At 51.7% G+C, this 16,661-nt stretch overlaps 1 protein-coding gene across 1 annotated transcript in view; it reads left to right on the top strand.

The window, feature by feature from the left end:
* Pdxk (pyridoxal kinase) overlaps positions 1 to 16,661 on the top strand; it is a 29,471-nt gene that overhangs the window by 7,589 nt on the left and 5,221 nt on the right. Inside the window, exons 2-8 of the mRNA XM_008827384.3 lie at positions 6,444 to 6,498; positions 8,250 to 8,354; positions 9,667 to 9,750; positions 10,794 to 10,840; positions 13,690 to 13,775; positions 14,695 to 14,740; positions 16,073 to 16,184. Coding sequence (XP_008825606.1) covers positions 6,444 to 6,498; positions 8,250 to 8,354; positions 9,667 to 9,750; positions 10,794 to 10,840; positions 13,690 to 13,775; positions 14,695 to 14,740; positions 16,073 to 16,184 — 535 coding nt within the window. The remainder of the gene's footprint in view (positions 1 to 6,443; positions 6,499 to 8,249; positions 8,355 to 9,666; positions 9,751 to 10,793; positions 10,841 to 13,689; positions 13,776 to 14,694; positions 14,741 to 16,072; positions 16,185 to 16,661) is intronic.

Raw genomic sequence — 16,661 nt, forward strand, 5'->3', positions numbered from 1 at the left:
CCTCTCTCTCTCTCTCTCTCTCTCTCTCTCTCTCTCTCTCTCTCTCTCTCTCTGCCACTTAAGAATCAAGACAGCTTTTTTTTTGGCATGTGTATGTGTGTGTGCTGTGTATGCCTGTATGTGCATTCACAAGTGTGCCTGCACCTATGGGCCCATGCACGTAGAGGCCTGATGCCGATATTAGATATCTTCCTTGATTCTACCCAACCTTATTCATTGAAGCCGGGTCTCAGTTGAACCCAGCTCTTGCCAGTTGGGCTAGGCTAGACAGCTAGCTTGCTCTGTGTACACCCTCAGCCCCCGGCCCTCGTCTCTTTTTTCCAAACTGGAATTATAATGGATGCTGCTCCTACTGGGTATTTATGTGAATTCTGGGATCTGAGCTCTAGTCCTCATGTGGTCCTCACGTTTGTGTGGCAAGTGCTTTATCCACTGAGCCATCTCCCCAGCCCCTCAAGACAGATTTTAATATTTTGGGACCATGTTGGTCATGGATAAATGAGACCACAGAAAACCATGGCTTGGGTCAAGGAGAGCTGCTACCTTGTAGATTGAGAAAGGGAAACTGACAGGCATGGAGGATCAGAGCTCTGTGCTGTTCAGAAACTGGCTGGTAGCTCTGTGAGCCCAGCATGGACTCATGGAATGGCAGGAGATAAGCTGGCTGCCTGGGGTGCTGGGCTGTACTCATGGCACATGGCCTGGGCTTCATCCTTAGGCAGCACAGAACCCCTCAAGCTGGGACATAGGAGGCAGTGGGGTACACCTGGGGTCAGAGATCAGGAGCACATGCTAGAACACAGCAGCCAGTGAAGGCCATTCAGAGTTGGGGATGAGTAAGGTCACAGGCCTACAGCAGGCTGTCTAGGAGGGAACTCAGGCAGCTGGGGTAGCAGAGCTGGTGGAAGGAAGTAGAGCCACTGTCCAACAGATCAACGCTGTGTCCAGTGTGGTGGTGCGCACTTGGTATCCCAACACTCGGAAGAAGGAGGCAGGAAGATCTCATAGCAAGTTCAAGACCAGACTGAGCTACATGGCCACATTTGTCAAACCAAACGTGGAAACAGAAGGCAAAAGGAACAGGAATAAAATCAGGGTGTGATACTGCACACCTCTCAGTCCCAGATTTAGGAGGCTGAAGCAGGAGGATTGCTTGGAGTTCAAGACCAGCACGGACTACATCATGAATACCAAACCAGCCCGAGCAACATGGCAAGACCCTGTATCAAAACCAAACACATAAAGTAAAAAAGCAAGCAAATGCAAAAGAGGATGCCAGGTGATTCGTACAAAATTCAAAGGATGGAAAAGCCACAAAGTAGATTGGGCCGCCACTAGGGGAAGGAGCCGTCACTACCTGGGAAGGGGGGGCGGAGTGCCACCGGGGCAAAGCCAACAGCAGAAACAGCCACTTTCTTTCCCCTGCCAGTGCACGCTCTCCTCCTCCAACATAGACCTGGCCACTGCTGTGCAGGGCTGTGATTTCCAGAGCCACGGCCGTAGCCTCAGAAGGATGGATTTGAACAGAGAGACAAGAATTCAGGGATAGCAGACTCCTTCCCCTGCCTCAGGGCTCGACCCCTGGTGTTGCCTCCTTCTGAGGATGGCTGGGCTTTGTACGTACATGGCAGCTTGGTAGGTCGCTCTGGAATATTGAAACTAGCATATGCCACTGATTAATATGCCAATTTTGATGGTGATATTTGAAATGGAGATGCCAGCACAGTGGCTCAGTGCCATCATCTAAAAGCAGAAAATAGCAACTTCCGCTCAATGCGTGTGCCAGCTAGGGAGGATTAATTATTTGCACATGGAGAAGTGGTGGGGCAGCATAGCTTGGCAGGGTTTCCAGGACGTGTGTCATCTGCTTCCAGCCTGGCTCATCTCAGCTGATAAGAATTTTAAGGGATTTAAAATGCAGCTAGTAGTTGGTGCACAGGAGTCTGGAGCAAGTTTTCCAAGTGTGATTTTTACCTTTCTGGTTTAGTAGCACTGCTGATTTTCATTGCGTTTCTTTAATGATAATACTAGCTTTCAAATTTTGGAATAAGGGGTTGGAGAGATGGCTCAGTGGTTAAGAGCACTGGCAGCTCTTCCAGAGAACCTGGGTTCAGTTCCCACCACGCGGTGGCTAACAACCATTTGTAAGTCCAGTTCCAGGGGAATTCGACACCCTCTTCTGACCTCTGAGGGCATTGCACAACACGGGTGCACGTACACAGACGTAGGCAATGCACTCATACATAAAATTAAAAAAATATTTAAAAAATTTGGGGGGACTGGACAGATGTCTCAGCAGTTGAGAACACTTGTTCTTGCAGAAGACCCGGGTTCGAATCCCAGCACCCATGTGGCAGCTCACAACTGTCCGTAACTCCAGTTCTAGGGGAACTCACAGTCTCTTTTGTCCTCAGGCATTGCATGACACGGGTGCACTTACCTACATACAGGCACAACATGCATACACATAAAATAAAAATAATAAATAAAATATTAAAAAAATTTTGGAATAAGCTTAAGAATACCAATCAAGTGTTCAGTCAGTGGCTTAGCACAAAGTGAACACCACCCACAGAGTGGGTGAGAGGTCGTCAGCACCTGGGATCCCCTCACCCCAGGGCAGCTGCTCGCCTGGATGCCACTCCGGGGTTGTCTTTTGCTGTCTCTGTGTCTCTGTATCTCTGTCTCCTGGGCTCTGCAGCTGAGGCAGCTCACTTCCTGTCTGCCGTCAGAAAGGTCTGAGGTTTTAAAGAATAGTGCACTGTGAAGGGTCTGTTGTCTGCCACTCTAGGGCTCACTGACGTCTCCTTCCGTTATCCATGGATCATGGGATTCACAGGTTCTAGTGTCCTAGGGATCTGGCAAGGGGATCTTCAACTCTGCTGTTCCTTAGAAGCTCTGGCCAAGGTGCTACCAGGTTTCCACACTCCTGACCTTAGTCTCTCCTGAGCATGGTGGGTCATGTGCTCTGTAGATCAGCAGCAAAGTCAGGGCTGTTGGGGCAGCTCCTTCCGAGACCTGGGCCCTTGACTCCCACACCCTGGCAAACCTTTCTGGCCCTGTGGTCGGTGATATCCGCATTGTGGGAGGTGTTTGCTTGAGAATCTCGTACAGTGGTCCTTGAGTGGCATTAGCTATGGAAGAAGGCTTCAGGGAAAGCTAGGCCATGGGGGCGGTGCTCTGTTTCTGGGGAGGGTCATCCGCAGAATGGGGAATATGTATCTGGAGAGTTGGGGAGGCAAGGACGGCCCTTTAGGCAGGCAGACCACTACAGAGAGATGGGGTGCCTGGCAGAGGCAGCCTTTGAAGACCTGGGAAGACACATGGTAGCACATAGGAGCAGGGACAGTCCCTGTGGGGATGCTGACCTGGGCCATAGGTGGCAGGGCTCAGTGGGGCCAGTTCACAGTCCTAGTGGGTCACATTGTCCTTGTGGCTTGCCTCTGGGAGGATCCCTATGTGTCTGAATCCCTGTCCCATCAAGTTACAGTATCTGAACAGAATGCTGACTCCTTGAGTAGTCTGAAGGACAGTTCAACCCCCAATACACTCAAATCCTTCTTGACCCCCCTGCCTGTCACAGTGTGACTTCAAAAACTGAGGGCATGTCTGGCTCTAGATCAGAAGGACAGGTCATAGTTGTAATCCACAAACATCACTGACTTCTTGTGGGGTTGGTGGCGGAATGTCTGCACGAGGCCGTTGCTGTGTGGACGGGGCTCAGGTTGTCCCCCTGGTTCTCAGGCTCCTTCTCCAGGGTGCCCGATATCTAGGTTGCCTTCTCGCATACCCTGGGGTACAGGAGGGTCTCCCTGGCTTTTTCCCCATGCTGGACCCTGGGCCCTGGGGAAAAAGGGGCCTTTTCTCAGTGCTAGGTGATTCCTTGAGCAGATGAAATGGCCAACCCCATAGAGAGATGCCATGGCCACTGCAAAGCCATGTGGCAGGCCATTGTCTGGGTCCACCTGGATGGTAACAGAAAGTGACTGCTTGGAGAAGGCAGTGGACAAGGTTGGGAGGCCTGGCAGGGCCCCAGATGAGGTCAGATGAGGGTCAGGCTGTGGGCTGAAGAATTACCCTGTGTCTAGTGTCCACCATCTCTGTGGCTGAGGCGTTCAGAGGGACCCAGAGAGAGTATGACTCATCCGTAGTGAGTCAGAGTTCCCTGTGTGAGTCACGACTGTTGTGTGGGGAGGGGAGGCAGGAGGCAGAAACAACAGAGAAAGCTCTGGAAGTCACAGGGGCATGCCTGTCAGGGGCTCTCATAATGTCCAGACCGTGCAGACACAACCCTCTCCTTCCCTTTCACTTAGAAAGGACCTCGTGTGTGTGTGTGTGGTGTGTGTGTGTGTGTATGTGTGTGTGTGTGTGTGTGTGTGTAGGTGTGCATGTGGGTGTGGGTGCACGTGTGGAGGTGTGCATGTGGGTGTGGGTGCACGTGTGGAGGTGTGGGTGTGGAGGTGTGCATGTTGTTTTCAGGCACCATCTACGTTGGGTTTTTGTTATCTGTTTCTTTAAAATTATTTTATTTGGGGCTGGAGAGATGGCTCAGTGGTTAAGAGCACTGACTGTTCTTACAGAGGACCCGAGTTCCATTCCCAACACCCACATGGCAGCTAACAACCATTCATAACTCCAGTTCTGGGGCAATCCAAAGCCCTCTTCTGACTTCCGTGGGCATCGCATGACATGGGTGCACTTACACACATGCAGGCAATACACTCATACACATAAAATAAAAATAGTAAATAGTTTTTAAAATTATTTTGCACTTGGGAGGCAGAGGCAGGTGAATCTCTGTGAGTTCAAGGCCAGCCTGGTCTACATAGTGATTTCCAGGCCAGGCCAGCTGGGGCTACAGTGAGACCCTGTCTCAAAAAGACAAAAAAAATTTATTTTATTTTTGAAATCTGTGTTGCCTTTTTTTTTTTTTCAGTTGTTTTTGAGACAGGGTCTCACTACATAGCTCTGCTGGCCTGGAACTCACTGTAGATGAGGCTGGTTTGGAACTCACAGAAATCCACCTGCCTTGTGGTGTTTTGTTTTTTGAAAGATTTTGTTTTATGTGCGTGACTGTTTACCTGCACCTATGTAGGTACCACAGGTGTGCAATACCCTCAGAGGTCAGAAGAGGGTGTCAGATCCCCTAGAGCTGGAGTTACAGAGAGTTGTGAGCCACTGTGTGGGTTCTGGGTCCTACAAGAGCAGCCAGTGCTCTTAACTGATGAGCCGTCTCTCCAGCCCTTATTATATGTATTTACTGGGGGGTGGGACATGCTCATGTGCCATGACTCGGAGGTCAGAGGACAACTTGTGATAGTTCTCTCCTTCTACAGAATGTGTCGTAAGGACTGAATGCAGGTTGTCAGGCTTGGTGGCAAGCGCCTTTGCCCACTAAGCTCTTCTGCCACCACTTGTTTTGTTTTGCTTTGCTTTTTCAAAAGTTTGTGTGTTTGTGTCTGTGTGAGTGTATGTATGCCCACATCTGTGTGCAGGCGCACTTGCCTGGGCATGATAGGAGCCAGAGGTATCAGATGTCCTCTGTCACGCCTCACCTCTCCCTTTGAGGCAGGGTCTCTGAACCCAGGGCTTCCATTTTCTCATCTGAGCTGGAAACTAGGAAGCCCCAGAGGTCCTCCTGTCTCCAGCTTGGAGCTGAGGTTACAGGTGTACACAGGACGCCTGGCTAATACACTGGGATGCAAGCTCTGGTCCTCATGATTGTGCAGGCAGTGCTCTTAACCACTGGCCAGAGAGCCCTAGGATTCCATCCACTCCTCAGCTCTGGGAGGACAGAGCGTGCTCCCACACCATGCATTCTTATGGGGGTGTTGGTGATGGAACCCAGGTCCTTGTGCATGGCTTTGCAGACTGAGCCACCCTCCCCAGCCCAGGGCTTTTAAACTTCTTGGTGCTTTAGGTTGACTCAGCGACCCACAGCTTTCATGTGGTTCAGTGAGCTGCCTTGTTCACTGAGAACGAGCAGCCGGCCACACAGAGCCTCCGCCTCTGCTCGACCTGCCTCCGGTCCGATTGTCCTGGCTAGGGGATCTGGGTGCCACTCAGAGTGGCAAGCTGTTCAGTGTATGTGGTTGTTCACCTTGGGCCCTGGAGTGGGGCAGCCTCCCAGCTGACACGGGAGGGGAAAGAGCTCTGGACTGAGCGCCTGCAAGCAGGGCGGGAGTTTCCGTACTGGCCCTCTGGGCTGGTTTCCTGAGGAACAAGGAGAACCCGTGCACAGGGTCCTGTGGCCCATGAAGTACAAATATCCAACTGGCTTGACCTCCCGCCCCACCCTGGTGACCCTCCAGCCTGTGCCTTGGGCTCCACACTGCTGGGTCTGTCTTGCTCCCCTCAAGTCAAGGTTTGAGCTGTGCTGAGGCCCTTACTCCGGGTTTCTAGGGTCGCAGGCCTACCCTGTGACACTTCTGTTTGTCCTGCAGGTTTTGGGATTTGAGATCGATGCAGTGAACTCTGTCCAGTTTTCAAACCACACAGGTAAGGCCTTTGAGTGGCTGTCATGGCAGAACTGGGTATGGTAAGGACCTGGTCCTGTTGGAGTAAGTATACCTCCTATGGCTGGGGAATGGAGCCAGAAGTGTCACTCTGTGCAGGGCCTGCCCTACCCCACATCAGATTTGGATCTCAGTCAGCTGATCTGGAGCTGTATGACCCAGGACAGGTGGGCAAGCCTCTCTGTGCCTCAGCTTCCTCCTCTGTAAAACTGGCATTCGCAGCACCTACTGTGGGGGAACTAAACAGGTGGATTGCACCAACTGCTGCCGTGTCATCCTGCCGTCAAGTCGGCCGGTAACTTGCATGTTTGTACCCTCATCCACCAAGGTGGTGCCTCTGGCATGAGGACTTTACTGTTTAGTGCTGAGGGGCACTGCTTGAATTGTTTGGGGCAAGCATGTGATTCCCACAGCACTGACCTGTGGCATCAGGAGCATGCTGTGTGCGGAGCCCTCTCTATTCTCCCTGGTATAAAACAAAGCTACTCAGTTCTTTGAAGTGCCTCTCAGCCAGAGCCTGTCCTGATATTGTTCTAAACACAAAGCGGGCTCCAGGAGCACCAGTGTCCCAGAGCAGCCCAGCCCACCACCGGTAGGATGTACAAGCTCAGAAGGTCTCCCATGGTTCTTGCTGTGAGCCTTCTTGGACAGGGTGTGTCGGGTTTTAATCGGAAGGTTTAAAGTGACAGGTTAAAAAGTAACTGCCACCTGCCTTGGTGGCCACTTAGGACCAGTACTCACTCTGTCATTTAAGATCAGAAAGCCCAAGGGACCACGACCACAGTGGACCCTGCTGGCTTCTTACTGCTGCTTTGACTACCCTCTTACACATGTTTAAACAAGCCAGACTGACTTGGATGTTAAGCAGTGGGAGTGAATCTAGCTCTGAGAACCACCTGGTAGAGGGTCAGCATCATTCAGTATACACAGGCTCTGGCTCTAAAAGTCAGAGCTCCACACAGCGCTCTGGACTCACTGAAGCGTGTGTATGTTAGAGGGTTGTACGTGTCTGGAAGGCCAGATGGGAGGACGTTTTCATCGGTGAAATTCAGGGTGTCACTGGACGGCCCTTCCTGGCACAAATGAGTACCTCTTCTCAGATGTGGGCCTGTGCCAATGTGGTCTGTATCTTAGGAGGGCCCCAGAGGTCTGCGGTCCTGGATACTTACCAGACAGAGGGCAGGCTAGACCCTGGCCCAGGCATTTTTTATTCACGTTTGTCTCTTGTTAGGATTTGGACCTTGACTTGGTTTGGCCGCAGTTTAATTAGTTTGTGGGGAGAAAGAGTGGATGAGGACAGAATGAGCCTTTAACTGCCAGGGTGCTCAGGTGACGGTGACCAGTGGCTTGGCTCTGTGGCTGAAAACATGCATAGGGACTGGGAAACCAGACTGTGATTGGGGGTGAGTGTCATAGAATGCCCTGAGCTGCTCCTGTTGAATATAGAAGCTGAAAAGCCATGTGCCCAGTGTATCCCGTCCACTTCCCTTTCAGGTTCCACAACTGTCTGCAGGCTGCATGGGGCCCTGGGTGCCTGCCACGCTGGATTCATTCTGTGGGAACTAGCCATGGGAGACCCCCTGTTCAGCTCCCACAATGTAGGGGCAGGGGTGCTTTAGGGTATTGGAGCCTTACTGAGGCCTCCTCAAGGAGGGTGGCTGGTGGTCATTAGCAGAGATGGCCACCAGGAAAGCCTGTGGCTTGCATACCCATGGCCCGGCCTTCTCCCTGCAGGCTACGCCCACTGGAAGGGCCAAGTGCTGAATTCACAGGAGCTCCATGAACTGTACGAAGGTCTCAAGCTGAACAGTGTGAATAAGTATGACTACGTGCTCACGGGTGAGGGTCCCTGGGTCCTGGTGGAGGGTCCCTAGCCTGGTGGTGACAGGACAGGCCCATCCCCTCTCCCTAGGGAGACTCCCTGGTCCCTGCTTCCTTCAGGGAGGGCCTCCATGTGCCCTTGGCACCAATACACCTTGAGGGGCCTTGCGAGGTGCCTGGTCATCCTATAAAGGTAGGGCCTTATGGGGGGTACCTGGCCACCCTGGGAGGTGCCTGAGCTATCTGGGAAGGGAGGGGAGGGAGTTAGAAAGCTGCCGGTTGGGATAGATTGAGGGTGAAATGCTGCCACCTGGTATGTGAGTTCATTTGTCAAGATCCTGGTTAAAGAAGCCATGTTTGGATGACTTACCAGTTAAGAGCACTGGCTATTCTTGCAGAGGACCTGGGTTCAGTTCCCAGAACCCACATGGCAGCTTATAACTCCAGGTCTAGGGGATCTGACTCCCGTTTCTGACTTCTGCCGACATTGCATGACATGGATGCACTTACACACATGCAGGCAAAACACTCATACACATAAAGTAAAAATGATAAGACACAGCCTTTAATCCCAGGACTCCAAGGCAGAGGCAGGCGGATCTCTGTGAGTTCCAGGCCAGCCTGGTCTACATAGTGAGTTCAGGCCAGCTGAGGCTACAGGGAGACCCTGTCTCAAAAAGACAAAGGAAAAAAGAAGCCATGTTTTTTTGTGTGTGAGAAAGGAACTCATGTGGCCCAGGCTGAGCTCATACTCACAGAGATCTGCCTGCCTCTGCCTCCCCAGGTGCTGGAATTAAAGGTGTGCACCCAGTGGAAACCAAACTTTAACAGACATATTTACATCTACTTACTCACTGTGTGTACGAGCGTGTGCACACACCCCCCACACACACAGGTGCTGCAGCATGAGGGCGGGGGTCAGACACCTTGCAGGGAGCCAGTTCGCTCATTCCAACGAGTGGGTCCCAGGAACTGAGCTCAGGTCGTCAGGCTTGGCAGCATGCACGTTTGTTCACTGAACCGTCATACCTAGGTTTCCAAATTGGTTTTTATATCTGGAAAGTGACACGTGTTTTATTGAAAACAAAATAAACGGGAAAATGGCACCTGTGGTCCCCTCATTTAAAATTCCCCATGTCCTGGGAGCTGCCTCGTCTCATCCCTGTGACTATGGGCTACTGGGGACTTTGTGCCTTTCCTGGCTGCAGGCTCTGGCCTGCTTCCACTGTGCTCTGCATGTTGAGTGATTTAGATGGCGCTTATCACTGCCAAGGCCCCGGTGGTCAGTGTGCCTGTTTTGAGAGGATAACCTGGATTTTCCCACCCACAGGCTACACGAGAGACAAGTCCTTCCTGGCTATGGTGGTGGACATCGTGCAGGAGCTGAAGCAGCAGAATTCCCGGCTCGTGTATGGTGAGTGATGGGCCGTGCTGCTCTGCCCACTGTACGCTCTACACGACAGAAAGGGCTGGTTAAGCATGTATAAAGGCCTGGGGTCCCCAAGATATTTGTGGCCACACCCTAAAGAGGATGTGGGCCAAACCCAACTAGTGAGGGAGCATTGGTATGGGGAGCACTTCGTGCCAGACTTGCAAACCCTGGTCCTGTCTTGCGTACTGGTTTCCCAGATGTGCAGAGTGGGCCCTGCCCTCACTGGCCAGTGGCACATTGCTTTCTTCATGCATCAGATTGACGCCCAAGGGATGTGCTAGAACCTGGGAAGGTACTGTGTAACCTGGGTTTGGCATGCTTACAGTCAGGCCAGAGTGGGGCTGCTGTGCCACGAACAGTGGCCGAGGTAACGTGTTCTTGATACAGAGATGTGAGTGCTGGTACTACTCAGATGACCTAGTAGTCTTGGACAGAGAAATGCAAGGAACCAGGGAACTAGATGGTTGTTGTGCCTCTATGTATATAACGTTAAAAAAGTATTGAAAGATTAAGTATATGGCTCAGTTGGTAGAGTGCTTGCCTAGCATTCATGAAGGCCTAGGTTTGAGTCCCATCACCACATAACTTAGACATGATGCCGCATGCCTTTAATCCTAGCCCTTGGGATGGGGAGGCAAGAGGATCAGATGTTGAGGGTTATCTTCAACTACATGGGAAGTTCAAGGCCAGCTTTGACAACATAAAATCCTATCTCAAATAACAACAAAACAAGAGATGGAGAGGTAACTCAACAGTTAAGTTTAAAACATCAGGTTTTGGTGCGGGTGTGAGAATGTAAAACAGGAAAGCAGTCAGAGAAGAAGGTAGACATGGAGCCTGGTGCGGTGCTGCACGCCTGCAATCTCAGCTCCCTGGGAGGCTAAGGCAGGAATACTGTGAGCTCAGACCTAGCCTGGGCTACATGGTGAGAACTTGTCTCACAAAACAAAACAAAACGTGAAGCAGTTTGAGTCTGCCGCAAGTAGCTGCAGCAGTTGCTGACCGGACGCTGTGTGTCCCTACAGTGTGTGATCCTGTGATGGGTGACAAGTGGGACGGCGAAGGCTCCATGGTGAGTGTGCTCGTTCAGTTGTAAATGTGCATGGTGAGTGTGCTCGTTCAGTTGTACCAGAAAAGAGTTTACCCACCTCTCCGGGTGAATGGTGGCCTCATATGGGGTAGACACTCCTGCTAGGAAGTCACTGGACTTGGTTGAATAGAGTATAAGTGGTCAGGCTGTGTAACATCCATCCCCCCATGCCAGAGCTATCTGTGTGGCCCGTAGCAGACACAGACGTGTCAACAGTGAGCACAGCTGTCTTCTGGTAAACCTGCAGGTATGGACACTGAAGTTGAATGTCCTGTGATTTGTTTAATGTCACAAGTGTTTTTTTCTTGATCCTTGTTGCTTCTAGCAGAGGAACACAGCTACCTATACCTGACTGAAGAATGGTCCTCCTGGATCAGAAAGGTTGTCCTCTCTCTGTAGGTTTGGGAGGGAGGCATAGGGGGCAGTGAGCGAGAAAAGGGACACCCACCTTGCCAGCCAGGTCAGCCGATCAACTGTGACGATCAGTGTGGCAATAGTTGCCACGGTCAAATCACCGTCATATCCGAATGTTTTTTCTTCTGATATTTTCCCCTAAATACGTAACAAGGCAGAAGTTGCTCTTAGCTCACATGCTGTTCAAAATCAGGTAGCAGGTTTAGGATCAGGTGGGTCAGATAGGACTCCCTGCGTGAAGCCACCAGAGAAGCCTCAGACGGAAGGCTGGAGCTGAGGTCGGCCTGCCTGTGGGTTTCAAAGTCAGCCTTTTAACACCACACTGCCTCGGTGTTCACCCTCTTTGTTGACTTCTGACTTGTGCAGTTCCTCACTGTGACTTCCCAAGCGAGGTGGGCCAGGCGCAGTCTACACTAGCACACTACTCACTTGAGCCAGTCTCCTCTCTGCCAGTGTGAGGGCAGGGGCAGTTACCTGGGCCAGGAGGTGGGTTCGCTTGGTGGCTGCCTCATCATCTTTCTCCAATGCCTGTTTTCTAGAAGGTTCTCTACACCAGGCTCCCATCCCTCTCTTCTCCCTGATGCTCCACACTGCAGCCATCCATGGAGATGCTCATGTTTGAGCCTTAAAAAGAGTTCAGAGTCGGGGGTGGTGGTGCACACCTTTGATCCCAGCACTCGGGAGGCAGAGGCAGGTAGATCTGAGTTCCAGGCCAGCCTGGTCTACATAGTGAGTTCCAGGCCAGCTGGGACTACAGGGGGACCCTGTCTCAAAAAGACCAAAAGAAAAAATAAATATGGCAGCAGATCTGCCCTGGTTTTGATCGGATGGCTTTTTCCTAAAGTAACGTGATAGTTCAGACGAGCAGAAAGCCTGTACACCAGGTGACCAGCTTCTTTCTGCTTTTGATAACAGTGTCAAATCCAGAACCTCTCACGTTAGGCAAATGCTCGACCACAGAGATAGGCCCCTGCCCTTGAACTCAGTTGTTTAAGAGCCGTTCTTTGGGGCTGGAGAGATGGCTCAGCAGTTCAGAGAACTGACTGCTCTTGCAGAAGACCTGGGTTCAGTTCCCAGCACCCACATGGCAGCTAACAACTGTCTATAACTCCAGTTCCAGGGGATCCTGCAGGCATTGCATGGCACAAGTGCACCTACTTACATTCAAGGAATACACATATGCACATATACACATACACATATACACATATACGCATACACACATATACATACACATATACACATACATATGCACATACGCACATACACATATACACATACGCATACACACATATACATATGCACATATACACATATGCATATGCACATATACACATACACACATATGCACATACACATATGCACATCACACATATACATATGCACATATACACATGCATATGCACATATACACATACACACATATGCACATACACATATGCACATACACATATGCACATATACACATACACACATACACACATACACATACGCACATACACATATACACATACACACATATGCACATACACATATGCACATACACATATACACATACGGAGATACACATATGCACATATACACATACACACATACACATACACACATACACACATACACATACGCACATACACATATACACATACACATACACACATACACACACACATGCACATTAATAATAATAACAACACTAAGCCCTTCTTTGATGATCAGACCTGAGTCTAGGGGCTGTGCTGTGCTGCTGGCCCCATCTATCTCTAGCTCCTCCAGCTTGTACCAGCCAATAGCATCCATCTGTGTAGAGCCAGGCAAGTTCCTCAGCAACTTGAAAGGGAGGGATTGGTGTCCTGGGCCCCTCACCAGTGTTGGGAAACACACCTCAAAGCAAGTAGAATTATTTCAGATTCTCATGTGGGACTCTGGCTTTGGAATCCAGGCATGGGCTACAGAGTGAGGATACACTCCCCCCCCACCTCCATCTCAGGAAGAAACAGAAAGAATAAACTGTTCTGTTGAATGGCTTGTTGGATAACTTAAGACAAAACGACCTGATCATGAGTATGAGGACTCACAGCCATGACTTAGGTAGAGAAGCCAGAGCAGGGTGGGTCCTGGGTCCTTAGGACCAAGGCCATCTCTGCTTATCTAGGGTGTCCTGTTTCTTCACCCTCGGCTTCCCTCCCTCCCTGCTTGGGGCTCTGGCTCATCTGGTGAGCTGAGGCCTTCCCCTCTTTCCATACCAGACCCTTGCCTTGGCGAGACCATCTTCTGTCCCTCTATGACCCCCACTTGGGGCCCTTTGGGTTCATGGTGGAATGCCAGGTATCCCTGTGGGACCTGAACTTTGGGAACGCGTCTCTACCAGGCTCTTGCTTGTGAGTGAACCTTCCTCCTCTCTCCTGTGCTGTCTCCAGTATGTTCCCCAGGACCTGCTGCCTGTGTACAGGGAGAAAGTGGTGCCTGTTGCCGACATCATTACCCCCAACCAGTTTGAGGCTGAGTAAGTAACTACGAAGACAGAGGACCACACGCCCCGGGAGCGTGCAGATAGCTGCACTCATCCCCACAGCTGCCGACTCAGGCCCTTGGGTGCCCCTCAGCCTGGCCTGTATACCCTGGAGCCCAGCCTGTGTCAGGGTCCAGCCCTGCCTCTAGGGGGCAGCAGTGGCCAGTGGTAGTTCTCGCCAGGTTCCTTCATGGTCCACAGGATTTCCCTTCAGGCAAGACCTCCAAGGAGAGAAAGGGCAGGAGGCGGCCTGCCTAATTGAGGACACACCTATGTGGAAATGTCCCCAGATGGAGACACAGTGACACACACAGGCAAACAGACAGGCCATAGATCTCTCTGCAGTCAGCATGTAGCTCCTGTTGTGGTTTTGGACCTCTGATTAATAAAAGAGCCAGATGCCAAGGAGCCTGCTGGTTACCCAGAGCTGCAGGGTGTAAGGCTGCTCTGTCCTCTTAGCAAGGGCCTCCGGGCCTTGGATGTGCCCACTGGTGAGTTCCTTTGGACTCAAAAACTGGGGTTCCTTGCACTGGGCCCGCCCAATCTGAGGGCGGACATGTGTTCCTTGAGGGCCCTACACTGTTAGCAGGTCAGGGGACAGGATGTGTTGGTCTTTGCAGCCTTCAGATTTCTGTGGAGACTGGTTATCTGACTGGTGCTGTGGCAGGGTCACTGGGGGTTGTGGCTGGCTGTTGTCACACACAAATATTCACCACAGATTGGAACCTTATGGTGTATGAGTTCCCTTTCACACACGTCACTTTTGACCTTCCCCACCCCCACCCCACATGTCACTGTGGTCCCTGGTCCTTAATGGCCAGTGGACTGACTCTGTGACAGCCCCCTTTGGACTGCAGGACCAGTGCCAGGGTGGCTGTAAGGGACTGGCTCACCCCTCCTGTCTCTGTCCTAGGTTGTTGAGTGGCAGAAAGATCCACAGCCAGGAAGAAGCGCTCGAGGTAAGATGGTCCTGGACACCTTACAGGGGAGGGACAGACACCCATCCTCAGAATAGGTGGGTACTGGGACTCTGACCTCAGCACCTGGCCTTTGTCACCGATTGGCACCTTTTTTGTCAGCTGTTCTGGCTGCTCAGTCAGCCACGTGTCCATGTCTGTCCTGCATGTAACTGCGGTCACTATGTGTGGCCTGGGGTTCCCAAACCAAAGGGCCGCAGACTTTTGTTCTCTTACAGTTGGGGTCTGAAAGTCTCAAATCCAGGAGCAGGCAGGGTATACTCCCTCTAGGGACCCAGGGAAGGTCCTTCCTGCCACCTCCAGCCTTTGCTGCTGCAGGTGTGTGGTGCTGGCTCATGCCTTCTCCTGCCTCTCCATATACCCATGCTCCCCCTGTGACCATCCTTCATAGGACAACAGTCATGTCCTCCTTATAAGTCACTGGGGATGCATCCTACTTGACTGTGGCCTCAGATGATTTCCAAGTAATCTGAGGAGTCACCACATGTAATAAGTACTTACTGTGTGCCAGGACTGTGTGAGCTCCAGGTGCGATCTCATGGACCGAGTCCCACAGCCTGCAGTGTGCCCCCCATATTGTCATCATGTCCCAGGATCTCCCTGGTGACCTGTCCATGCCATTCCTGCCCAGAGACAAGCAACAGGCAGGAATGAGCTTTCCAGAAGCTGGTGGTGGCAGCTGCTGTTTGTATCCCCGGGATTGGTGGTTGTCTTACATGCCCTGTTCAGTGGTCCTATACACCAGTGCTACTGTCCTAGTCTATCCACTGGCTTGAGAGACCAGTAGGTGTGTGTGGTATATACCTCTGTGTACATTGTGCCTCTGTGAGTCCAAGATGGCTGGGTTCACTGGTGCTTAGCCTACAGCATAGGGCCCACATGTGGTCCCCTCAGGCACTGCTCTGAGAATCTGGTGTAGGCAGCAGCACCCCCTGGTTAGGAAAAGCAGCTTGGAGAGGGGCTCATTCACTGCTGTGGATGTGACCGGCTGGCCAGTTACCTGCCCAGTTCCTAAAGGGTAGGGGATGCACCCAGCTGACCCTCCCCTCCTCCGGCTTCCTCATGCCTCCAGATTCAGCGACCCAGCAGAAGGTGGCAAGCCAGGACTTCGCCGTGGACATGTGCTGGTTCACTTTTCAGTAGCTCTTGTTATGGTCTCTGGAAGCTTATCCAGTGTACTGACCGTGCCTGGCTGCTTGAGCTCTGACTACAGGGAGCACGGTGGCCAACCAGGGCTGTTCCTCCAGGGACCACTGTCAGGATGGGCCATGGGAGCTAATATGTGCCGACGCTTTCTCCCTGTGCTGCCCACAGGTGATGGACATGTTGCACTGCATGGGTCCCGACACGGTGGTCATCACCAGCTCTGACCTGCCCTCCCCACAGGGCAGCGACTACCTGATTGCACTGGGCAGCCAGAGGATGAGTAAGCACCTATTCCTCATGCACCCTGGGCCCCTCTGTGCAGTGCATGACTTTTAGAATGTTTGGGGCTCAACAGAAGAGAAATTATGACTTACTCAATTAGTACCTGGTTCCCCAAGTACCTCATGCTGCTCAGGAGGTTAGACGAAAGGAGGTTCAGGTCAGGCCTCTGGACCTGGGTCAGGTGGGATGGGGCGTTGGGGATACCAGCGAGCAAGCTCACCAGCACCCATCACTGAGTGCTCAGACATCCACACTACACTGGCAACACGGGTGATGTCCCCTTTTGTAGGTTTTAAGGTTCAGTGAGCTGTCCTGGACCGAACATCCTGTACAGTGGCCAGCTGGATCTGGCTTCTGTGGCCCAGGTGTCCGTAGGGAGCAGGTTTGTGCTGGGCTGTGGTGTTGGTTTATATGACACCACCTGGGTTAATTTTGTTTCAACAGTATTACAGTAGCTCAGAAAGCTGGGTCACAT

This window comes from Nannospalax galili, unplaced genomic scaffold, assembly GCF_000622305.1.
Source record: "Nannospalax galili isolate Female #2095 unplaced genomic scaffold, S.galili_v1.0 scaffold652, whole genome shotgun sequence".
Taxonomy (NCBI): Eukaryota; Metazoa; Chordata; class Mammalia; order Rodentia; family Spalacidae; genus Nannospalax; species Nannospalax galili.